At 53.2% G+C, this 25,555-nt stretch overlaps 2 protein-coding genes across 3 annotated transcripts; one reads left to right on the top strand and one right to left on the bottom strand.

Annotated features, from left to right (window-relative positions):
* Positions 1–1,184: 1,184 nt before the first annotated feature.
* Positions 1,185–7,722, top strand: ENTPD8 (ectonucleoside triphosphate diphosphohydrolase 8). The gene is made up of 9 exons (XM_050908041.1): positions 1,185–1,304; positions 1,734–1,851; positions 2,952–3,102; positions 4,069–4,228; positions 4,744–4,974; positions 5,801–6,064; positions 6,478–6,588; positions 6,742–6,876; positions 7,531–7,722. The coding sequence occupies exons 1-9, from the start codon at positions 1,185–1,187 to the stop codon at positions 7,720–7,722; spliced, it is 1,482 nt and encodes a 493-aa protein (XP_050763998.1).
* Positions 7,723–8,317: 595 nt separating this feature from the next.
* Positions 8,318–25,209, bottom strand: NOXA1 (NADPH oxidase activator 1). 2 transcript variants are annotated; one of them, XM_050907989.1, is made up of 15 exons: positions 25,036–25,209; positions 23,451–23,533; positions 21,757–21,865; positions 19,387–19,521; positions 17,119–17,226; positions 16,311–16,370; positions 15,683–15,720; positions 14,857–14,998; positions 13,253–13,306; positions 11,988–12,060; positions 11,741–11,793; positions 10,646–10,818; positions 9,853–9,958; positions 9,642–9,765; positions 8,318–9,413 (listed from the first exon to the last, which is right to left on the bottom strand). In XM_050907989.1, the coding sequence occupies exons 1-15, from the start codon at positions 25,207–25,209 to the stop codon at positions 9,316–9,318; spliced, it is 1,530 nt and encodes a 509-aa protein (XP_050763946.1). In that variant the 3' UTR covers positions 8,318–9,315. The 2 variants fall into 2 exon arrangements, with proteins under 2 accessions (XP_050763946.1, XP_050763949.1); XM_050907992.1 differs by having other exon boundaries at positions 10,646–10,815.
* Positions 25,210–25,555: the final 346 nt, after the last annotated feature.

The raw sequence follows: 25,555 nt of genomic DNA, 5'->3' as shown, positions 1-25,555 counted from the left end.
TGGACGGAGGTCAGCCTGACTCCCTGCAGGCATGCTGCCTGTGCAGCCGGTGGCACGGAACAGGGTGGTGCAGGAGGAGGAGGGAGAGCTGTGCATTTAGAAAAGCACATCTGGACCAGCTGTGGGGTGCTGAGCACATGGACATGTCAGCTGCCGTGTGCTGAGGCCGTTGCAGAGAACCAGACCCTTTTGGCTTTGCTTCTCTGCTGCAATTTCTTACTGATGCCTCAGGGCTGATTCTGCCAGGAGCTGAGCTCTGGCTGGACGAGTGGGAGGCGCAGGACCTGCTCCATGCCCCAAGGGCTCCTCCGCAGCCCGCTGGCCTTGCCTGCCCGTGCAACGCTATCGCTGTCGGCACACCAGCTTGGCTACGGGGCTGTGTGTGCTCAGATCAGCAGAGGAGCTTTCTGCCTCTGCCCTTCTGCCTGCCCTTGGGGCTCCAGGAGAGGCTTGGGGATCACCTGCAGGCAAGGACGCTGTCCCTGCGGGTCTGCTTACCTGCTGTGGCATCACCAAGAGCTGAGGAGAGCTGGACCAGGCAGGAGACATGTGGCTGGAGATGCTGTTCCCCTGCCTGGAGCGGACAGGACCCCCTCAGGGACAGTCTGGGCCTGTTGGGCAACAGATGTGACCTGATGGTCCCAAGTCTTGTGGGACAGGTTTTGCAAGGGTGAAGGGTACGATGGCAGCACGTGGGCGCCAGAGAGATGTGGCTCTGCACCCTGGAGGGGTTGGCCACGCTGGGAACCTGCCAGGGCATGGTCCTGCTCCCAGTCTGGGACTCCTGTTGGCCTCTGCCGTGCTTCCCCCAGCAACACTGCTGGGAAGGGAGATGCTGACCTGCCACCCAGCCGGTGGTTTGAGCAGGGCAGAGGGATGGGGTCCAGGCTGCGTGCAGAGAGGGACCTGAAGGGCTGCAGTTGAGAAGGCAGGGCTGAAAAAAACGTGCTGAAAATCACCCAGGGAGGGAGTGCTCAGAAGGAGAGGATGTCCCAGCCCCGAGACTGCCAAGAGCCTCCCGTAAGAGCAGCCATGCACCAGAGAATGGCTTCAAGCCCTTGTTAGGGAAAGTCCTATCTTGACAGGTCCCATATCCATCCATGAGATTTGCATTTCAAAACTGGCCTTGCAAATGCAGAGGTTTGAGCTGGGGGTTGGGGCTGTTCTTGCAGGTTGGAGGAGGGATGGACTACAAAGGCAAGGCCGTTGCAGGTCTCCTGGCAGCCACCTGTGTCTTCAGCATCATTGCCCTCATTCTGAGCGTTGTGAATGTGCAGGACGTATTTCTGCCTCCCAGCACCAAGGTAGGGTCCTCAGGAAGAGCACAGCCGCCCCCTCTCACTTGGGTGCTGGCTGCCCCTTGGTATAGGATTTTCCCCAGGTTTCAGGCAGGCTGTGCTGTTTGTCACCAAGATGGGGACAAACTCCCACACAGGCTGGCATGCCAGGTGGGTCTGGCAGAGTTTGGTCACTATGACTGGCCCTACAGCACATACAGCCTTTTCATCGCAGAGCATTGCCAGCTCAAAGGGCTTGTGATGGAGCCTTGTCCTTGCCACAGCTGGTGACTGCAATGTCACAGGGCTTTCCCTGTTCTGGGGACACTCTTCGTTTGGCCACTCGCGGTTCCCCTGCCCACCAGGAGCTCTGCTGGCTCTCCTGGAGCTCCACTCTGCAGCGGGTGACGCTGGTCTGCACCCCCTGACATCCCGTGTCCCCTCTGCCTCCTCCAGTACGGTCTGGTGTTTGACGCTGGCTCCACACACACGGCTCTCTACATCTACCGGTGGCCCGCGGACAAGGAGAACGGCACCGGCATCATCTCCCAGGTGGAGGCCTGCACCGTGCCCGGTGAGTGTGCCGGGACGTGTCCGTCCCTCTCCCCTGCCCCTGCTCAGCTGGGGGTCGCTGGGGCCGGCCAGCCCTGGTGCTTGCCAGGGTGGCTGTCCCACAGCGCCAAGGTGAGTTGGCTGGTTCATGCCAGGCGTGGCAAATGGTGAACACCCCAAAGGGCATTTATGTATTGGGCATTTATAAATACGGAAAGGGGCATTTATAAATACGGAAGGGGGCATTTATTCCTATTGCAAAGGTGCTGTTGAGCTTTGGCCCAAGCACTGGTCTCTCTGGAGAAAAGGACCAGGCTAGCGAGGGGAGGTAGGGTCAGTTAAAAGGTACATGGAGCTGGGCTGGGACTGGCAAAGGCCACCAGGCCAGGGCAGAGGTGCCTGGGCAGGGGGTGAGAGGACTCAGAGCTCGCCTCAACCTCAAATCCAGGCTCTGCAGCGGTGGTGTGGCAGTTACTGGTTAACTGCAAAGGTCTAGCAGAGGGCAAAGTGTAAGGGAGAGGGTACATGGGCTAATGGCAACAATGGTGTGCAAAGCTCGGGGGAAGGTAAATAGTGATATTTCCACCCCAGAGCCTGTCCCTACCCACCGCAGGACCATGCTGGGCGCTCAGATCTGGTGCCAGCCTCTAGAAATAGGAACTCAAACAAGCGGTGCAGAGGGCACCTCTGCGTGTGCGTATCGGCTCCACGTGCCCTCCCAGCAGGACAAAGGAGAGCCTGCCCCTTCCCCAGGGAAATAAGGAACTGCTCTGTTTGTTGACCAGGTGCTGTGGGACCGGCTGGCCGCCTTCGGGCAGTTCGGCCTCCCTGGGATTAAGCATGTGCTCAGCATCACAAGACTCACACTGCAGCCCTCCCCCTCCGTCCAGAGCAGGAGCTCACTGCCAGCTCCCACAGCGTGCCGTGGCCATGGTGTGCATGCTGCCGCCAGGCAGACCAGCTCTGAGCACTGCCCTTCCAGGGACACCCTTGGCAAGGGCACAACTAGCCCGGGTATGCGGGGAAAAACACCTAGGGACTTTCTGGGTGGATGTGTCCGCTGCTGTCCTGTCCCTCCTGGGTGGCACGGAGCTCGCTCCATCACGGGCTGCCCTCTTGCAGGACCCGGCATCTCCAGCTACGCAGACGACCCCGCTGGGGCCGGAGCCAGCCTGAAGCCCTGCCTGGACAAGGCCATGAAGATCGTCCCGGCAGAGCAGCAGCGGGAGACCCCCACCTACCTGGGGGCCACAGCGGGCATGCGGCTGCTGAGGTACTGGCACTGCCCGGAGCCGCGCACCTCCGACCGCTTCCCCACCAGGCGTTTCTGCATCCTAGCCGGCGCAGGGGGCTGGGACAGGGGGCTGGGGGCACAAGGGGCTGGGGGTATGGGGGGCTGCTGCCCGGGCAGGCCCTGGTGATGGGCAGAGCATCCATGTCTGCAGTCCGCCGGGGCGTCCAAGAGAGCCGCTCACCGTGCCCACGGGGAAAGCCCCCAGCCCACTCCAGCCCCCGCCTGGCAGCAGCCCCAGAGGCGGGTGAACCTCCTTTGCCAGACTTGCATTCACCCTCCCGCATGCTCAGGCAGAGCCCGCAGGCAGCGTTTTTAGGGAGACTCCCAACGCACCAGTCGAGGGATTTGGCAGCTTGCAGGAGCCAGCCCGCAGGCAGGGCAGGGATGGATGGGGACGTGTCCTGCCTCTGAGCAGCCCCGCTCCTTGGCAGAAGACGGCAGCCTCTTGCTGTTAGCCCTGCTCCGAAAGCTCCCCAGCCATTGCCTCCTCCACCACGTGGTATTTATCTCCTTCCCTGGTGTCCTGGTTTCGGCTGGGATAGAGTTAATTTTCTTCCTAGTAGCTGGTATAGTGCAGTGTTTTGGATTTAGTATGAAAATAATGTTGATGATAACACACTGATGTTTTTAGTTGTTGCTAAGTAGTGTTTATACTAAGTCAAGGATTTTTCAGCTTCTCATGCCCAGCCAGCAAGAAGGCTGGAGGGGCACAAGAAGCTGGGAGGGGACACAGCCAGGACAGCTGACCCAGACTGGCCAAAGGGATATTCCACACCATATGACATCATGCCCAATATATAAACTGGGGGGAGCTGGCTGGGAGGGGCAGATCGCTGCTCAGGAACTAACTGGGTATCGGTCGGCGAGTGGTGAGCAATTGCGCTGTGCATCACTTGTTTTGTATATTCTAATTCTTTTAGTATTATTATCATTACACGTGGGCAGGGAGCAGAACAGCACCAAGGCCGAGCAGGTCTTCGCCGAGGTCACCAAGGCCATTGGCAAGTACCCTCTGGACTTCCGCGGAGCTCAGATCCTCACGGGGAATGAGGAGGGCTCCTTCGGCTGGATCACCGTCAACTACCTGCTGGAGACGCTCATCAAGGTGCGGGCTGGGGGAGTGGGCAGAGGAGGGGTGAGCAGTGTATATATCCCTGTCTGAGCTACAGCCAGAGGAGAGAAAAATGTAGTTTTAGGGCACTACTCACCCAAATAAATGTAGCCTGTTGTTGTGAACTGCAGATTCAACGCCACTGATGTGATTAACAGAATCAAGGGTCTTTGTGTCCAGCTCAGCCTGGCCCTGTGCTCTCCACTTGCATATGGGTCGATTTTGGTATCACAGGGATGCACCAATATCAGACCCCAGATGAAAGTGTTACTCTTTCCCTCCTCAAAGTCTCTGGATCCCAGCTGATGTGCAGCAGCCAAGGGGCCAGACCTCAGTGCTACGTGGAGGTCTATGTGGGTCGAGGAGGACGTAGGCAGGAAGGGGTTAAACAGGGAGACAGGACGTGGAAGGTCCCTCAGGGGCTTCTGAGCCCACAAAACCTTGAGGGAAGGGACAGGGACTGTGACTCCCTCCAGTTCAGACTAACACTTGCTGTCTTATTGGGCCAGTTTTCCTTTGCAGAGAAATGGGAACATCCACAGGACACCGAGGTTCTCGGAGCTCTGGACCTTGGAGGTGCCTCGACACAAATAACCTTCCAGCCTGGAGTCACCATTGAGGACAAGAACACCTCCGTCTTCTTCAGGCTGTACGGCACCAACTACTCACTCTACACCCACAGCTACCTCTGCTATGGGCAGACGCAGGCCTTGAAGATGCTGCTGGCAGCTCTCCACCAGGTACCACAGCCACTGGTCACCAGGATCTGCTCAACCATTTCCCATTGCCATGAAAAATATCTTCCAGAAATTTTGGGCGTGCCTGTGGAAAAGTGTTAGGGAATTGGGAATTTTCACAAATTAAAAAAACTGGGATAGGCTTAGATTTTATCTACTGAACCAAAAATTTCTCTCATTTGGGTGGAAAGTGGTGGTGGTTCCCTGCCAGGGCTCCCTTCTCCCCAGATGTTGACATGTAATGGTATTTTTCATCATTTCCCAAGCCCAGTTGTATCCTTAGGTTCTTCCCTGTCACCATTCACTCACCCTTCCTCAATTTCTGCCCAGAGAGAGGATTCCCAACACCCCTCCTGCACACCGCTCCACCACTAAGCAGTGTCCTCCCGTCCTCACCTCGGACAGAGCGCACAGTCCAGCGCTGTGGGAGACAGAGATGTTTGGGGAGCGTGCAGGCGGCATGCATCTTTGGTCCTTTCCGGGCTAGGGCCTGCAAGATGCAGTGGGGACAGAGCGAACGCCAAGAGCAACAAGCTCTCCGTGCAGGCAGAGCACGTGCTGCCCTCGGGAGCAGGTTGCCATCCCTGCAGGGCAGCACAGGCTGGCAGCGGCATTGCCGCCGCAGCACGGCTCAGTGGTGGGGCCAAGAGCAGGACCAACAAAAGCGGTGGGCAGGTTAGTCGTGCAAAGGATGGATCCTGCTTCTCCTCAAATCCTCCTAGGGTCTAGATCCTGCTTTTTGGGAATGTCTAAGCACAGGATGGGCTGTGGGGTAGGGTCTCATTGGCAGCCCACACAAAGCCCCACTAACGCCTCGCACTCTCTCCAGGGCAGCCCATCTTCCCAGCAGATATCACACCCCTGCTATCCCAAGGGATACCAGGAGAACATCACCATGGCAGGCCTCTACGACAGTCCCTGTGTCCGTGCACCGAGCACACCCAGCCCTGCACAGGTCCTCACGGTGACGGGGACAGGGGACCCAGCAGCGTGCAGCACTGCCATCCAGAAACTCTTCAGCTTCACCTGTGGGGCCAACAGGACGTGCGGGTTCAACGGGGTTTATCAGCCACCCGTGCGGGGACAGTTCTTCGTAAGGAGCCTCCGTCCCCGTGGCTGTGGGGGGCAAGGATGGAGGGTGGGAGTCTCTTCTGCCACTGGTTGTGGGAGGGGGTGGGGAGAGAGGGGACCCCCGAGCTGGTCTCATCTGCAAACCTCTTCCATGCTGGGAGGTGGCTTCTGCCTTCTGCGATGTCCCAGCCCTCCCTGAGGAAAATGGGAAGATCTTGTCCCAAGGAGCAAGTTTGAGCTAGTTCAGAGTGCAAGCAGCAGCCCCAGGGCTTGTCAACCAGCTCGAAGACTTTCTGGTAGACCATCATGTGGGTGCTGGATGCAGAACCCTGGGAATTACATGGGACTCTGTCCCCAGGCAAGAGGGGCCCCTGGGCGGTTTTTTTTTGGGTGAGGAAGGAGACATAGTCTTCACCGTCTCCCCTTATCCCCCAGGCCTTCGCTGGGTTCTACTACACCTTCCACTTCCTGAACCTGACCAGCCAGCAGTCTCTAAGTGACACCAACTCCACGGTCCAGACCTTCTGCAAGAAGAACTGGGCAGAGGTGAGAGCCCTGTGAAGGGCAGCGAGGAGCCCTGTGCTTGTCCTGTCCCAACTCTCTGCCCAGGAAGCACACGTCCTGCTGTTCCCTGGGCTAGGGAGGGTTTCTGAGCATCTCTCATTCTCCATTGCACCATGTCCCCCGATGGCCCCACAGCTGGTGGAGACCTTCCCGCACGAGAAGGAGTACCTACACACGTACTGCTCCGTGGCGATTTACATCTTGACGCTGCTGCTCGATGGCTACAAGTTCAACGAGCACACGTGGAGCAGCATCCACTTCAGCCAGCAGGTAACCACCCTGCGGGGCAGCGGCAGCGGGCAGGCAGCTGCGGCTGCATCCTTGCCCTGGCCCGAAGACACGCTCAGGAGCAGCATCCCTGGAGTCCCCTGCGCCAGAAATGGGTCCCCATCTCATGGCTGCTACCCAGTGACACCAGCACAGCTTCACTCTTTACCTGCCCCCAAACCTCTGACACCAGCTTGTTTCTCATTTACTCTGGTGTGAACATAAGCTAATTTGAAGGGGGTCAGAGAAGTGCAGAGCAGAATTTGGCCACCTTGGTCTCTGATGTTGGGCAGAATTGACTTGAGCATCAGAGAGGTGATGGTGGCCCCATGACCCATTTGAACCAGAATATGACCAAATTTGAAGGATCATTGGGGAGGAGGAAAGCTCAGATCCAAAATCACGCGCAGGTCACAGAGGCACATCTGGACCAGAGCAGCCATCCATGTTCAGCTGCCCTTAGCCCTTGGGAAGGGGGGACGGGAAAGCTCTCTGTGTAACTGGTGCTGGTAAGATCAGGTTCACCACAGCCAGGTCCATGTGTGAAATCACAGCTGGGGCAGCTCATGGGAGAGGTGCCCACCAGTCCCTTGCACCGAAGCTACCAGTGCCTGGGAGAGGCACTTTTGGATGATCTCCTCTGCTCTCTCACCTCAGGCAGCAAACATGGACATCGGATGGACGCTGGGCTTCATGCTGAACTTCACCAACATGATCCCCACGGAGGCTCTGGAACACGTCAAGGGGCACCAGCCCAGTCTGTGGGCAGGTGCCGTCTCCTTCATCGTGCTGGCCATAGTGGCAGGCCTGGTGGCCATTTTCCTCCAGTGTTTCTGGAAAACCAAGTAGCTCCCAGCCTCCGGACTAGAGGCATCCCACCCACTAAACCAGGCAGGGAAGTGGTGCAAAAGAAGGTGGAAGGGGGAGAAGAATGACGGCATTAGACCCATCTGCATTGCTCAGGAGGTCTAACTGGGTCATCTCTGTAAAGATGTCGAAGATGACAAAGGTGCCTTGAGCTCTCCCAGTACCTCCAAGAGGAAAAGACTCCTTTAATCTGGCTGACAAAAGCTGACTGAGACTTGGTGGCTAGATGAAGCCAGATAAATTCAAACTAGAAATAAAATCTATTTTGTTTTTCAAATATGAATGTCACTAACCAGCCTAGCACAGTTTCCTTGGCACTTCCAGTCCTGCTGGGCTGCTCTCCCAACAGCCACGGGAGGCAATCGGTGATGGAGAGCAGTGGCGGCCACCTAAACTCTGAGGAGAGGGGTGACCTTATCTGTGTCTTGCCCTGTGCAAGATGTGCAAGAGTTTTGTAGTATGTGACAGAATATCTTCCCAAAGACACTGTCAGCTGTCTTTAAAAATATTTACTGCCATATCTCAGCAGAAAAATACAAGTGGAAGTTGATTTAAGAGCTGCCAACTCTGGCTCAGGATTTATTTTATATTCAAGTTACATAGCCCAGCTTTGTCAGACACCAAATCCATAGCAGCTTCAGGCACTTGAGTGTTTTATTTAGATCAGCAGAGCCCAGCACAGCTCTGCTGCAGGAACTGGACAGTCATTTCGGTCCTTCCAGCTCCAGCCACCAGCCCAGCACTGCGCTGCCCAGCCAGCCCTCTCCCCAGCCCCTCCAAGGCTCTGCCAAAGCCCAGGGCTGGTCTGAGCAGGGGTGTTCCCACAACTACCTCTCCTCTGTGCTGCAAGACCCCTGCCCATGCAGCATGCAGCACTAACATCCAGGCAGGACTTAAGGGCTTAAGAAAAGAACCAAAGGCATCTGGGCTGAGGAATGGTCAGAACCCTTTGGCTCTGGCAGAGCCATGCGGTATTTGCTGTGGAAGATGATACCTGGTGGTCCTAACCCAAGGTGTTATCCCATATACCCCACTGCAAACTGGTTATAAAAGCCTTTCAAAAGAGCAGCATCTCTCTGTCTGGTGGAGATAAGGATATGTGACCCAAGAGCCTGGGGAACAGGGCGCTGCCTCCTGCTCACAGACGGCTATCCTTGGCTTCACTAGAGTGAGGCTCAGCCTTCCCAGCCTGAACTTGAGCAACAAGGGAGAAGGGATGAAGACCTCCATCCAGAGGAACCTCTTCCCACCCAGCAGTCTGAGCCCCTGTGGTCTGAGCTGCCACGTGGACATTTCCCATAGCCAAACACCAGCTCGCTCTCCCTTCTCTCTGCCCTGCACAGGCACATCTTTGGCAGTCTAAGCACAGAGGTAAAAATGCCAGGTCTGGGAATAGGCTGTAGAGAATGCCGTCGGACTGCTGGAACTGACCCCATGGGATCTGTGAGCGGGGGACATCTCCTGTCCAGGTTCAGCAGAGCTCCTGGCTGTGCTGGCTGTGGCCCAAATAAGCTGGGACTGGTGTCTTCCACCCCTGGGAGACAGTGCAGTCAGGCAGGAGAAGGCTCCTGTTTGCTATAGGAAGGTAGCACCACAACCGGTCTGGGTTGCAAAGCATTTGGGGAAGATGCCAGTCTTGCCATTGCAGCGTCCTTCGAGCCAGTCCTCGTTCACTGGGAAAACATAAAGGAGCAGGATGAGCCCTGGCCCATATGAGTGGGGTTAGCGAGAGTTTTCATGGCTGGAATTTAACTCTGGGCAAAACCCAGCGCAAGCCTGTACCTCCTGAGACTATAAGCCTGAGAGAGCACTGGAGAGGCCATCTACTCCCCAGTCCCTCCCTGCAGCAGACTCCAAAAGCCTGCCCCAGTACAAGCCTGCAGACAGGACCGGAGAGCTACCTTCAGAGAGAATATCCAGCATGTCTCCCTTGCTGAATTCCAGGTCCCCTGGTCCCTGCGCAAGGTAAGAGTGCTGAGCCAGCATCCGGTAGAGGACAGGTCTGCCTGAGTGGGAGTCTGAGTCCTACAGGAGAAAGTCAGCATGGAGGTTGCAAGGCAAAGCAGAGATTTGAGTCCAGCACAGCAGAGAAGCTTGTCACAGCCCACGTACCTGGCAGCAGAGCGTCAGCCTGCCATCTGTCAGCTGCTGCCACATCTTCCCTAGATCCTCCTCTCCCGAAACTGCACCCAGTTCTTTGCCATCCGAATGCCTGTAGCTGCAAGGGTTCATTAATGCGGCTCACATCATCCCACTTAAAGCCAAACTTTGAGGCAAGCCTAACCCGCTACCATCTTCAGTCCCCTTTGTAAGCCAGCTCTGAGCTTGTCACCTTGCACATGGGGCCACCCTGCATGCTCAGTGGGCAGAAATGGCACTGTTGGGGAGTGACACTGTCACCTCCTCACACACTTACTTGAGGGCAAGATCCTCAACTCTCCTGACTACACTGACTGTGTGTCCCCAGGGGTGTCACAGTCAGGGACACCTCACCCCAGGACCAACTCCCGAATTGCTCTGCACTGATCCTAGTGTATCTCAAAGGCTGAGCTAAGCAGGAGAAAATCCAATATACAGCAGCTGCATCTGCACAGAGGTTTTCCTTCTGTTCCCCCATTTCTTGACCATGGTACAGTTTCCTGGGAAAGATCCTTTGGGCCTCCAAAGCCCATGGAGCACATGCTGTTCTCCAAACCAAAAGCCATGGTAAGGTTAGCCCTGCCAGGAAGGCTGTGTGCTCACATCTTTGCTGAATCTCTGCCAGAATGCTCTGACCCCAATTAAATGTTCCCAGGAGACCAGATGCAGTCGGATGCCTGTATCCTCAGGGGAATGGCTGCTGCCGCCCTGTCACACACACGCATGCACCGAGAGTGCCGGAGGGCCCGGCTGTGCCGCAGCGTACCTCAGCTTCCCTCGCTCTGCCTGCTGGCCAAAGCGCTCCCTCAGCAGAGCCCGCAGGTCCGGCAGAGACGGCACCTCGCCTGCCCTCACCACCACGGTGCACTCGCAACGTGCTCTCAGCACAACAGGTCTGTCCGTGCTGGATGAAGCTTCTCCGTGGGTCGGTGGGATCTGCTGAGAGATGTGGCACCATAAACAGTCTGGTTATTCAGGACTCTCATATCAAGAGAGGTGACACAGACACAACCCCTCGGCTCAGTGCTACCACGTGACAGTAGAGCAGCATCTGAATTTCAGAGGAGGAACTACAGATGCAAAGCCTGGGATCAAATGTTCCTCCCACAACCCAGGAAGCCTGTTTCTGGGTCCAACTGGACAGGTACCTCCCAACCCCAAACCTATATGAGCAGGGCCCCAATTCCTCCAGCCAGTTGGAGAGGTGCAGCCAAGTCCCCATGTTCTGCTGCCTTGTCTGAAGTACAGCTGACAAAAAACGGCTCCAAAAGCCCTACAAAGAGGGGTGGCAAAGACAAAGGGAGCAGAGCTGATCTGCAGCTGGCACTGCCAGAAAGGTGCTGTCCCCAGGTGGACACAGGAGCGATTCCACCTCCATCACACACAGTGGTTGGTAATGACATGGAGATGCATCAAGGACATCATCCCAGAAGAACGCAAATATGAATGAACTGTGGTGCCCAGACTGACAGGGACAGAAAATGCGACACAGGAGAGGGGGGAAGGGACAGCAGGCAGTTCAAAGACAGCTCTCTCTTGCACAATGGGCTGTAAAGTGCATGCCTGAGGACACTGCTGTGTCTGGGGCCCTTGGCTCCTCGGAGGGTGGCAAAAGGGCACTGCCCTGGTAAGCCTCAACCTTGGGCTGCCTCACAAAACTGTATGGTCACCAACTTGGGAGTGGTGGAGGAAAGGCCACATGGGAGCCTCTCTTTGGAATGGGAAAATGGGCAGAGGAAGAGTTTTTTCCAGTGATTTTGGGGCAGCTCAAGAACTCTGGAGGATCTGGCCAGGAATCTTGCACTTTTCACAGCCTTGATCTCTTGAGGCTCTGCCAGCTTTGGCTTGTGAAACACCTTACCTTGAAGTACATTTGGGCAGCATTTGCAGAGGCATTTTCTCCCCCAGGAGATTCTGCAGAACAAAACAAGAGCAGGGGAACAGCGCCTGCAGTCAGCAGAGGCCCCCGGCAGCCCTTCTGCAACCCGCTAGCACACAGGCAGCCAGGGCTGCAGTGGGCAACCAGCCTCCCCATGCACCCCTAAAGCAGGGGGGTCTGGGCACAGCTTCACGGAACACCCACGGAGGTCCCGGGCCCGGGGGACTACCTGGCTTCTGCTTCACATGGAGTCGGCTGGGAGGCACCTGGGCAGGAGGGAGGGGAATCCCATTGCTGATCTTCTGCAACAGAACAACATCAGAAAGGAGCGAGCAGAAGACACCAGAGACTGGGCAAGGCTGGTGTGCATGATGCACTGTGCAGCCAGTTATAAATTGCTGGGTGTAACCCCAGAGAGGGCCCCAGGGAGACCAGTTCATTAAATGGCTGGATGACTTGGAGCACTCAGGCTCTCAACGGTCTCTGCAGCTCTTGTGGGTAGCAGGGATGATGAGAGGTTTGGTGGGACACTTCCTTGGCCTCCTGCCCCTTGCTGGGTTGGCGCTGGAGCAGAGGGAGGCTGCTCACACTGTGCTGAGGGCTCTCCCCACCATCTGCTGCCTCTCACCTGGGAACTTGGGCTGGTTCACAGTGAGATCCATGGAGCAAATGCCCAAGTGTGTGCTATGGCCAGGGATTCATTTGGAGGGGGAAAAAAAGTAAATCATAGCAACACCAGAACAACCCTGTGCTTCAAAAATCTCTCACAGGAAACAGGGGTCTGCGTTGCACCTTTCCGCACTGGGTTCAGATGGAAAATGATTGGGATCACGTGTGGATAAGCCTGTGGTGGAGATGGGAGATGAAGGAAGTTTTCCTAAGTCAAAGGTGAGGGTTTAGGGCTTAGGCGCATGCCTCAAGGCAAAAAGCCGTGCCTGTTTAAGATACTACTGTCCCACTGCAGGAGATTAACCTGCTCTCACTCTGCTGGTGAACCAGAACACGTGAGCACTCCTCACCCACTTCTGTGCCACATCTAGTGGCTGTAGACATCACGGGAGCGGGCTGGATGAACATGTGCCTCAAGCCCTCAAACTCATCGTTGCGTTCCAGTGCCTCCACAAGTTACAGTGGGTCAGGACAGCCGTGGCAGCTGCTCATCTTTGTGTGCTCCATCAGCGCACAGCGGATAAGAGATAACAATACCTAGATCAGCTTGTGATGCAAGCCACTGTGGCTTGGCTATATGTCCAAGCCTCCAGATTTTGCTGTAAAGAGATCTGATGTATATAAAAAAATACGCATTTTTCCTGCTCTTAACTCTTCTCTTGTTCCTGTTCAAGAGCACTTGGTCTTCAGTCAAGGTGTCTCAGTGTTTCACACTCTATGTTTCTCTTACACAGTTGTCCTATCCCGTGATAATCTTACAAATAAATGTCCCAAACGTATCTCTTGGTCCCTTCCTCACCCCTGGTTGCAAGGTTGTCAGCTCACCCATTTATCCATCTTTGAGGCAGGCTCCAGGAGAGAGCTCGGGATGCGCAGCTTCTGCAGGACACAAAGCAGAGCAGGGTGAGACGGGAGCTGCTGCTGCGGCAGACGCAGCCCCAGCCCACCCAGCCCCATCTTCTGTTAGCCCCACTCTGCCCTTGCAAACCACCACTGCCTGCTCGCCGTACTGCAACACGGATGTGCCCATGGGGGCCCAGGGTCGCATACGGTAGCCCACGTGGCTTGTGCTCAGAAATTGCTGAACAAAATCCAGTGGCCCTTTTGCATCTTTTTCTGCTGAAAGCAGTGCTGCTAATTGAGTGGCTGGGATGTAACGGACCAAACACCCACCAAGCCCAACACTCTGCTCCTAAAACGGATGCTTAGGCAGAGAGCAGCAAGGATGTCGAGGGATACCAGTCGGGCAGCATTTCTGTGTCTTCCGACAATCACTGCTACAGAGCTATTAATTTCAACTGATCATTGTGAGTAATTATGCTTTTTTTTCCCCCCAGTGTCTATTATTTTATTTTTTTTGACTTTGAATTTCATCTGACACTTCACTGAGCAGTCAACCAGCACATTCCAATACTTCCGTAACTGTTCTTTGTTACCTCCAGATACTTCGGGCGATGCTGAATGGTTTGACTGTCTGTCATGGAACATGCTCACCTTAAGAAGCACTATATCACTATCCCTATTACTATATCACTTAGGAATATGCTAAATGCTTAGGTCACAGCAGATTCTCTGTGGAGACATCCTTTCTTTAAAAAAAAGAAAGAAAAACCTGTTCATTTATGCCCACCCTTTATTTCCACATTTTAACCTGTTATCAGTCCTCAGAGCACCGCCTCTCTTGCTCAAACAGCTCACTGTTTTTTTCATGGTCTTGTAAAGAATCTTTTCACTTTTTTTGGAAATATAGGCAGATAATACCTTCACTGGCTCAACCTAATCCAGGTATGCACCGGCTCTTTCAAAGAACTTAAGTAGACATGTGAAAAATGGCTTCTGTCAACAAAAGATTTTCCATGTTGTCATATTTATCTGTTTCTCTTCAATCTGTTTACACTATAGTTCCCTAGTCTGCGGAAAGATGTCAGATTTGCTGGACTTTAATTCCTTAAGTCTTCTCTAGAGCCCTTTATAAAACCTGCCTGCACAGCTGAAACCCTCCCAAAACCTTCCCAAAGTTAATTTAACAGAGGCACTACACACCAGGTAAGGACCAACCTGTCTCCTCGGCTCCCTCAGAGCTCTCAGGTGACAAATACTGCTCTAAATGGTGGTCCTTGGTGAGGTCTGTTATCCTACACGATTCCACAATAGGATCCTGTATGGTGGAGAGCACAAGTGCCCAAAAAGATGCCCATGTGGAGCTACAGAGGTGAATGGCAGAAGCTGGTGGGAGCTACGTGTCAGAGAAATCTATGGTTAGCAACTGGTCTGTGGAAATGAGCTCCTGAACTCATCCTCTGCTCTGCAGTGCTCCAGGTGGGTCCCCAAGGAATGTGCTCAGGCGACTGCAGCAAGCTCCTGTTCACAGCCAGGGCTGTGGTCTCTGCTGGTGGGGATGGGCTGGAAAGCCCACCCATTTTCCCTACCTGGCCATCGTGTATGGCTGTAGCCCAGCCATCCGCTCCTCTCGCCACCACAAAGACCAAACTGCTGGCCTTCACCACCAACTTCTCCGAGTCCTCAGGGTAATAATGCGACGAAACTCGATAGTAGCCTGACTCACTGTCTCTGTAAAGAAAGAACGAGAGCGCCTTTACTAACCCTGGAGTTCTGGTGCTGGATGGCTTTGATCCAGAACACTGCACCGATCCAAACTGGCACGTGCCAAAAGTTTCAGGTGTTGGGAAATCAGGATTTCCATTGCTACTCTTTGGTCCAACTGAGAACAAAAGGAGCTTGGAAAACACTGATTTCCCAAATACAATTGCCCCATTTTCATGGTACTGACAAACATTCTCCAGATGAAAACAATTATTAAACTCAGTGCTGAAGTACTGCTGGTACAATATCACCAAAACAAATGACTTTCATGTTTTTTGAACGAAGGCTGATTTGGGCTCAGCACAGCAGGGCTGGGAGTGAGTATTTGGAACTGAGCATCCTCTGCCACAGACCTGGGCAGGTCCCACAACCTCCCTCTGCTTCCATTCCCCAGCCATGGCACGATCTATGCCTGTCTCCCAAGACTATTGAATCAACTCCTGCAAACTGCCCTGAGATTCTTGCATGAGAGATGCCACTGAACTGCAGTGTCTTTTGCAGCCACACAAGCCTTTGCATGTTTGTCATTCACTCCACCCTTAGTGAGAAGTGGGTGTGGATCCCACAGAGTCTTCAAAGACATCAGAGAACAAAACATGACCTTCTGAACAGAAATAGTGGAGTTAGACCAAGGTGGAACTGAACACTTACCGCAGAGCGTCAGCACTGGGTTCATAAAAGCCCTGTTTCTGTGGGAGGAACAACAGCATTAGTTTAGAACAGTACCTGATACAGCAACAGTGCCACCTTATTTACTCTCCCTCTGAATACCACACTGTGGTATTTTGTCTTTACTTTTGACCACATTTGTCACACCACAGCAGCCAGATAGAAGTCTGCTGCTCCACGCCTTACCAGGATGTACCTTGTATTTCTCCCCCTCCCTCTTTATCCCATCAGGAGGCAAGTAACAAAATCTTTTCCCCTACCCTTGGTTCTAAGAAACTCGTATTACAGTGCAAGGCAGCCATGCTTACGCTGACAAATTTACTAAAGCGCTGGGCAAACGCGTGTTGAGCATAGCAAAGTCTCCACTGCTGTTTTGACATGGCGAAGAGACAAAAATGCACCTTCACAGGGTTGGAGACTCACATCACTGAGTCCCTTCCAGCCAGTGCTGAAGCCCACCACCTGGCTTTGAACAGGCCCACGGATCTAGTCTGGTATTGCACTGTTTTTTTCAACAGCATGTTCTTACCCTGATGGTGTTAGGATCTGAGGCCCTACCTGGAGCTCCGTGACAGCTCCATTCCTCCTTTCACAGCTATATCCTGCTCACCTGAGGCCTGAGAGGCTCGAAGCCGATGTACTCATCATTGGGAATGATGGACGAGATCACCTGTCGGAGGACAAAGTAATGACTGAATCCAGGCTGGATGAAGAAGCTCTCAAACTTCATGCAAGGTTATCTACTCAGACCCATTTCCTTCTGACATCCTAAGGTCAGGCATAAAGTAGAGCCATGCACATAGAGGAAAAAGCAGAGCTGGATTCCCAAAACAGCTTCAACCATTCGTGTCCCTGTTTTTTTAGTCTTTCCAAGGTTTCTTTAAAAGTACGTGAATGAATTACTTTCCCTTTCCTTTATTCATGTTGGAGCTCTCTGGCCTGTGGCACTTCTGACTGCGTTGGTCACAGAAGGGATCGGAGAAATACTCTGCTGACTTGCATTAAGGGATGTGACAGAGCATTTGTCTCCCAAGCGCCTGCCTGTCCCACTGGGAATGCAGGAGTGAGTAGGAGCATGCTAGAAGAATGTGCTCCTCTTGAGAATGTCATTGTCAGCGAAAGCACAACCACAGGGTTCCCTAAGCACCTGCTCAGCTTTTTCAGAGTTTAAAGTGACCAAGATTGGGAAGGTTTTTTAGCACCAAAGTGCATTTTTGATAGAAGAGGTGGCAATTCTAACAAATTTCGGCTTCTGTGTCCCAGACGACTTGACTGGCTGCAAGCCCTGACAATCCTGCTCTTGGGTCTGCACCAGTGCAGTGATCAGCGGAGTGGCCAACAGTAATGCTCTCTGGAGATGTCAAAAGGCGGGATTTTAATCTGCTTGCTGTTAATCTTAACGATTACATGCCTGTTACCTTGGGTTTACCCAGGAAATCTTTTGAATCCAGCTGTTCAACCTCCTTCTTTCGTGGTCTGAAAAATTCCCCAAGAGGAACCCGCATGGGCTCTAAAAACAACCGGTCCTAGGGCAGGGAAAGCAGATAAGGGGAAAGCCATCAATATTAAATGAAACATAACAGCAGTGAAAAGCAAATACAGTTTCCCTATGTGTGCAAGATGAGCTCCAGGAAGACACTGGGGCAAAAATTACGGATGTGAACTTGAAAAAGGTCACTCAGGTTTAACGAGCACATGCAAACTAAGAGCTCAGCAGCCACTACCCAGTGTTGACTCAAAGACTAATTCTGTTGGCATGGGATGGGTGGGGAAGTGGAGTAAGGTTTATTAAAAAAATCTTCTAAGCAGTTTTTCTATTTGACTTCAAATGTTGGGTTTTTTCTCCTCTGTTCAACCACTGAGTAGCTTGCTAATAGCCAATATAAATAATGCACTAATGTAAAGCAAAACATGATGCTAGAAGAGATGATCAGATTAAAAAAAAAGTTATTATATCTTAGAAAGGATACAAATAAGGAAGTACGGAGGTAGCAAAATAATGAACCCTCCAGGAAGCGTAAATCAGAGATCTGCAGGTTGTTCCTGATCATAAAAGAGTCTAACAGGAAACTATTATTTAGAACCCACCCTGGAAACACTTTTACACTCTACTTAAGCTGTAAATGTGATTGTCATTAATATCTGAGCTGCCACCAATTGTTACTGAGGCCAAAGGGACTCAAAAGTCAGCCAGTGTAATGAAAAGGGAGACCCTCCAAATCTGCACTTGTAGGGGTTCTGCACTGCCGTGGTTTAAGCCCAGCCGGCCACAAAGCCCCACGCAGCCGCTCGCTCACGCCTCCCCCGCGGCGGGATGGGGAGGAGAAAACACAGCAGAAAAGCTCGGGGGTCGAGGCAAGGACAGGGAGGGATCACTCACCGCTTATGGTCACAGGCAAAACAGACTCGGTTTTGGGGAAAAATAAACCAATTTGATTTGTTAACAATCAAATCAGAGCAGGATGATGAGAAATAGAACCATATCTTAAAAACACACCTTCCCCCCGCCCCTCCCTTGTTCCCGGGCTCAGCTCTGCTCCCGATTCCTCCACCTCCTCCCCCAGAGCGGCGCCGGGGCGGGAATGGGGGCTGCGGTCAGTTCGTCCCGCGTTGTCTCTGCCGCTCCTTCCTCCTCGGGGGAGGGCTCCTCACACTCTCCCCCTGCTCCAGCGTGGGGTCCCTCCCACGGGGGTCAGCCCTCCACGAGTTTCTCCAACTCAAGTCCTTTCCACGCACGGCAGTCCTCCACAACTGCTCCAGCGTGGGCTCTCCCACAGAGCCACCGCCTTCTCCGGGCCCAGCCACCTGCTCCGGCCTGGGGTCCTCCGCGGGCTGCAGGGGAGTCTCTGCTCCGCCATTAACCCTTCATGCGCTGCAGGGGGACAGCCTGCCCTCTCACCACGGGCTGCGGGGAATCTCTGCTCCGGCGCACCTCTTCCCTCTCCTTCCTTACTGACCTCGGTGTGTGCATGGCTGTTTCTCTCACATCCCACTCCTCACTGGAGCTCCTCTTCTTCTTCTCCATCTTCTCTTCCTCTCCTCTTTTTACTGTAGCTCTTCTTCTTCCTCCTCCTCCTCCATCTTCCTCCACCTTTTTACTCTCTCCCTCAGCAGTCTTTTCCCCTTCTAAATACGCTATCCCAGAGGCGCTACCACCGTTGCTGATGGGCTCGGCAGAGCGGTCTGTTGAGCCAGGGAAGCTTCTACTAGTTCCTTGCTGATGGGCTCAGCCTTGGCCAGAGGCGGGTCTGGGTTTGGAGCCGGGGAAGCTTCTAGCAGCTTCTGACAGGAGCCCCCCCTGTAGCCCTGCCCCACTACACAAACCCAACACATGCACTTAAACACTGCATAACGCAACTTGTTTTACAAGCACAAGTACGAACAGAACTAAGCTCCTGAACAGCAGGGACTAGAAAGCAACCTCCCCAGCCCGAGAGGTTATCCCGTAATTCTCTGCTATGGTGGTTCTGTGCTGTGAAGCACCTGGGTTGATGGAGTTACTTGATTAGCTGAAGCACTAGCTTGGCAGAGCATCACACACAAATGGCTTAGACTCTGTTACCAGGTGACCAAGCAGATAAGTAGACAAGAAAAACCCAAACATACAACAATTAGCACATTCTTATCTCATATTTCTTAACTTAAGCCCAATGCACATACCCAAGAACTCAGAGAGGTGGTCTTACCTGCACCCGCTCAAGGGCCTGGTCCAGAATTGCTGTTCTTCCTTCAGGTCTCCATACAACAGCCTTATCTAGGGTGACTCTGGCCTCCTGCCACTGCTGCAGCCGGCACTGTGCTGCTGCAGTGCTGTACAGCACCTAGAGCGGGCAAGGAGGGAGCAGAACTCGGAGGGCTGAGACCAAGCAGACACCCAACGCGACTTACTGAACTCAGCCAAGAAACAGGGACCAGGCACTGAAGCACCACAGATACAGCCACAGCACCAATCTACCCCCCACTGGCCGCAGGAAAGGCACTCAGAGCAGCATAGCTGAAAAAACTTCATAATCAGAGTGGAAAGAGATAAAAGCTGTACCTCCAGGCTAGCTCCTGGCTGTGCTGGAGCTGCTGGCTCTGTTCAAGGCAAGGAGAGGCACAGGGAACACCAGATGAAGACTCTGGTACCACACAAGTTTTAATCTTATCCTGCCTGCATCTGAAAGGCCAGGAAAGATTTTCTTGGGTTTCCTTCTGCATGCAACTAGGTAATATTTTTTTGCTGTACAGAGTAATTCTGACTCCCTTTCACTGCAAAATAACTTAACTGAAACTATTCCACATTGTAGCGGGCTGTGAATGTGCAAATTGTCAGCTGTAGCTTGTTACCCTTTAGCAGCATGTAAGTATGTTCAGTGGTGAAGTGGCAAAGTGTGGGAGTATTACAAACTGGGTGTTGGGAAGCCTTGATCTATATGCTGAATTAAGAGCGGGAGATCTCTTCTTGTCACTGGCCAACAGTCAGTGTATGGAAAAGCTGCTGGCCTACAAGGCAGAAGTGTGGCCTAACAGACTCACTGTCAGACAGATTGCTATCTTATATGACAGGGTTATCAGCTTGTAAATTGCTTTGTGGTATCTGGATACAAGCAGTGCTGGGGACAGAGGTGCAGCTAACAGTGATGCTTTTCCTTACTCCTTAATCGTGACAGTAGAAGACTGCCGTTTGGTGGGTGGTGGGAAATGGCAATCCCGAACATCTATGGGACCTGCAGAGATGCTCCCTCTGGAGGAGGCAGGGCAGCAGTTCCCACTCAGCTCAGAAGTGCTATAGCCTTGCAAGAGGCAAATATTTCTGGATATAGCATATCTCCCTAGAGAAGATTAGATACAGCGTGTGAGAGGCCGTGCATGGGGAAAGCTGATGGCACAGTTCTGCGGGAGGATTATGTTTGTGTATTTTGAAAAATGAGCTGCAGGCAGATGTAAGAGCAAGATACAGTTGAATGAGGATGCAGATCCTGCGTCTGGAGTGCCAGCACAGTGAGAGCACATGTCCTGGCAATGCCCAGAGCATGTGGAGTGAGGGACTGCGTGTTCACACCAGAAAGGGTACCAACCTCCTCCGGATGGCCTCGGGGCACTCCTGCGGCCCTGCACCTTTCAAAGGGAACCTATTGTTTCTAAGTGTGTGTGAGCTCAGAGAAGGCACTGCTGTGGCACTGAAACTGTTAAAAACAATGAGGTTTGGGTAACACCACAGATGCCAAGGATAGCTGCTTCCTGCCAGGTATAAGGTGCATGAAAATTGACTGAGACTGAATGCTGAGTTTCTGGGCATGCTTGACTTGAGTTACACAATGACCCCTCACTCTTGTGGAAGTAAAGAATTAAATACTCTGTCCTGTATCTGCTTCTCAGTCTGTGTGTGTGGACTCAGGACAGAAGACAAAATGAACCCTTGCAGTAAAGTACAGTTTCTAGGAGTCTTTTACATTCCAAATATTACAAATGTTTACAATCAATTCAGACTTAGATCTTTTTTGAACAGGATGTGGCAGGTTGACTCCATATAACAGTGTAAGAGCTGCAGAGTGAAGTGTTACAGAAGCAAAACACAGCTTGCAGCCCAGCCTGTAAGTTTGGACACACAGGTAATCTTAAGACCAGTTGCTACGGTTGGAAAGACAGGCTTTCATGCACGTAAGTTCCTTAGAGTCTTCATTATGGACTAATTTTGTTCCCATCTGTCTATACTCAACCTATTTCAGCTTTTAGAGCTGAGGAGTTCACAAAACTTACATGCATATTTACATGCATGTAAGTGTAAATATTACATGCATAGATAAGCTAAAAAACCCCAATATACAAATTCCTGTGCGTCTGCTCTGAACAATTTTACTTTTCAAACTGTGTAATTTGCTAAACTCTTCAGAGATGACATTGTTTTATGATTTTTATGATTAAGTTCCTTTAAAAAAAAAGTGCAAGCAGAAATTTTTTACTTTTCTAATGTACTGTCTTGAAAAGCTCTTGGGTTACTAATGCCTACTGCTGAAGACCTGATGAATACCCCCAACAGAGGGGAAGGACTGCCGAGACAGGTTGACTCTTACCTCCCATGCATAGAGTATGTGCCTCAGCCCCAGCTGCTTGTAATCGATGAAGGGATTTTTTCTTAGATGACTGAAGGCCATATGATAGTCAGAGAGAGCTTCTTCGTACCTACAATGCAGAGATGACAGAAGAAACTGAGACTAAAAAAGCTGAAGACTCTAATTAAGAAGTTCAAAAATCAAGCTAGCAGAAAACATGTATTCTTTGCTGTAGCCTGGATGAGGAGAGCTGCACCAGAGAGGTGTGTCATCTTGTCACCACAGAAAATTCCCTGTCCTCTCCTCGTTGGTAGTTAGTACAAAATGAACATGGCGTGTCTCTCCGCCGGGATTATCTGCACTGTTTTACTGATTGGGATGAACAGTAGGTTTTGATACCTGAAATAGGCGCAATTCCAAGGAAGAGAAAATGTAAAGAACAAAGATTAACAAACGCTGTGAGCTCCTTGCCCAGCTTGCTGCTGGCAGTTTTGTCCCAGCAGATGTCTCAGGGGAGAAGCGAGGGCTGGGAAACCCCTGCTGATAGTGAGCAGTGAGCGTACGTGCATGGCCAGAGCAACGCAAGCAGAAATTTAGAGAAACTCTAAGGATAAGGAGGGAATTAATCTGAATTTACACCAGCTATGTAACTGAAATCAAACCAGGTTCCCACTGAGGCTGCAGGTGGTGAAAGGAAGGGTCCAGGAAGGGCTGTGCAGCGGTCGCCCGACCAAGCGCCAGTGAGCACGGCCAAGAGAAGGTGCCCGGGTGGACATGGGTGGGTGGGAGCAGCATCTGATGAGGGAAGGAGCCATGGGGTGCTGGTGGCCATCACCTCCTCGGGCAGGAGGCAGGTCTGCCAGCTGTGCTGCCCCTGACCTGCTGCACAGCGTGCGTGCTCGGGGCAGGTTTGCTTCACTTCTGCCGGCTGCGGCACAGCGCTGGGAGCAGAGCGGAGCAGCTCCAGCTTGCCGGCCAGGGGTCCACCATCCCTGACTGCAGCTCTGCTGGTAGAGGCACAGAGCGTGTATCTGTTTGACGGGCTGGCTGTGAGTGCAGAACTGCTCACTTTAACTCCCTCCCAGAAATAAAGATAGTCATTTTGTGGAAATTAAGGTCTGGAAAACATGGGGAAAATAACGGGAAAGAGAATAACTGAACTTCAAAGGTAAGAAGGGATCTGTAAAATCATCCACCCACCTCTCTGAGCAGGATGTCACTGTGATTTAACTGTGGAAACAATGAGTAATCAATCCCATGACACTAGTGGAGCAATCCCAACATTAAATCAGTGAGACTGAGATCAGGCCCACAAAATCTGCTGTCAGCAGAGAGCGAGAGTCAGATGCTGTGGGCAGACTGCATTTTTAGGAAGGCCAGACTCACGTGTACCATGTGAAGATACACCAAACAGCGCAATTATATTTTTTTCATTCCCAAAGAAAATCTGAATGGCAACGTAACCTCCTGGCAGCCCTGCGTACAGGAGCAGCTTCTTTCTCTGTGTGTACAGGACAGTAATGTCATGTATTAGCCACCCCTGGGGCTCCGGAATTGTGCAGCTCGTATCTTCTCAGCCTTATCAGAGATAAGACTTGCTGACCTGTGACATGGTTTACAAGGCCAAACTGAATCGTAGAATCATTTAGGTTTAGGAATAAAGTATGACTAAAAGGAGAAAACCGAAGACTGAAATGGACTTGCGCCTCACTTACATTTCCAGCTGCAGATGGACAAACCCTCTCTGAAAGAAGCCAACGGCCAGGGAGTTGTCCTTCGCAACGGTTTTATCAAATGACTAAGGAGAAAAACACAGACACATCCCAAGGATCAGTTAGGATCTCTCCTGTCGATGCCCGGGTATATGCACCCAGACAGCCATGTCCAAGCTGCACTTGCACTGGGCGCAGAAGCCGTCCCTGGGCTCGGGACCAGCTCCTCTGGACTGACCAGCACAGGGCTGCAATCTGGGCTGAGGGGCAGGAGACAGCTCCAAGTCATCTTTCAGGTCTTGGCTCTGTATGAGCTGAGCTTCAGGTTTTTGTCCTTCCTTGGTAAACTGGACTGGATATAAATGAGCTACGTTTGCCATCTGGCATCTTGTAATGGGAAAACTGTGTTGCCTGGAGCAGTTTGCCCTGACAGCGGCAGCAGCGGGACTAGCCAGGCTGGGGGAGGCTGATTGAAGCAGCCTACGGTGATGAGTACGGGAAAGGGTGCAAGGGAGAAAGCTGAAGGGCTTCACACAATACACCTATAAGTCAATATTTCTGGTCCAGTTTCACAGCTAAATACAGGCAAGTATTAGCAAACCTGGTAGTAGCTTGTGGCTGACGGTTCAAAGTAACACTGTGCTGGGAAAACTGTCTTAATGTCTTTCTGAGGAAGCTAGGAGGTATGCTCCTTCACTTATCATTGCAAAGAGATGGTATGTAGATAACGAATCAAGCCTGAAACCGCAGTCTTTCCTCATACTGCCTAGACAGGGATAGCACTGCAGGGGTGAAAATATGTTGCAGGAGGTCAGGGAGTGACTGTGCCTCTCGGTGAGGTGGCGGCTGGCTTCTCCCATGACTCCGACAGCACAGCTTGCTGTAAGTCTGCTTTACTGGGCTACAGAAGAGAAAAGAAACCCAACCAACCGTTGACCTATGCGGAAGTATAGCCGAGCTTCTTCCCAGTCAGTGCCCATTCATCGGGGCTAAAAAGTCTCTCTTGGGCACCATCGTGCTGTGCTCACTGTTGTCCCTTATAGCAACTGCCCTGCCCAGGGCTCCAGGGCTCTGCCCCAGCCCCTCCAGCACAGCCTGAGCTCTTCTTTACGCTATTTAAGAAATGGCTTATATGCATCTCCTCACTGGGCAGCTGACAGACAGACAGACAGACGTGCAGACATGCTAGGTGCTGTAATAAAAAGGCTTTTCCTCAGGGCGCTTGCCTGCCTGCACCAGCGCAGGCAGCTGCCCTCCCTTTCCAAAAGGCAGCGGTTTTCCAGCGTAGCGGTTTCTTTTTGGCAGTCTGGGCCGCTCGTGCAGCGCTGTCCGGGGACGCAGGCGGCCGCAGGGCTCCTTGCTCTGTATCCATCACCGCTCGCATTCACGCTATTCGTGCAGGATGAGAAACGCTGGATTTTAATCGGTTTGAGCTTCAGCAGTATTCCCTCAAAAAAATCCAGGTGGGAAAGCCGTGCCGCCGCCCATTCCAGCGTCCCCCCCCCCCCGTCCGTCCGTCCGTCCCCCTCTGCGGACTTCCCAGCCCCGCGAAGCCAGCCCGCCGCCGGCCCGCCGCGGCCCTGCTCACCCGCAGGGCCTCCGCCGGCCTCCCCGCCAGCAGCTGCACGCAGCCCACGTTGAAACAGATGCGGGACGGCGGCTCCGGGATGCCGGCGAAGATGTCCAGGGCGGCGTCCCAGTCCCCGCCGTCGGCCGCCAGCACGCCCTCATGCCAGCGCCTCACCAGCTCCCGGTACGCCATGGCCCGCCGCTCCCCGGGCTGTGCCTGGCGCCCGGCGGGGCCTCACCTGCCGGGCGGGCGCGGCCCCTGGGCGGGGAGCGGGCGGACGAGGAAGTCCGGCCGCCTCCTTCCCCAGCCGGCCTCGGCTCTGCCAGGCGGGGAAGCCGCCCGCCGCCCACCTGTGCCACCGGGGCCCCGCGGCGCCTCACCGGGGTGCAGGCGGGCGGGGGCGGCCGGCGGGCCTGGCGTGTCTGGGGGAGAGAGGCGAGGTCAGAGGGCGGGAACGGAGCGGGAACGGAGGGTATGCTGGCTCGCTTAGCCTCTGGCAGCGAAGGGCGGCTGAAAAGCCACCAGAAGACAGCCCCGG

Source organism: Gymnogyps californianus, chromosome 18, assembly GCF_018139145.2.
Source record: "Gymnogyps californianus isolate 813 chromosome 18, ASM1813914v2, whole genome shotgun sequence".
In the NCBI taxonomy this organism is placed as follows: Eukaryota; Metazoa; Chordata; class Aves; order Accipitriformes; family Cathartidae; genus Gymnogyps; species Gymnogyps californianus.
The sequence above is the reverse complement of the archived record's forward strand: the minus strand, read 5'-3'. Positions and strand labels throughout refer to the sequence as shown.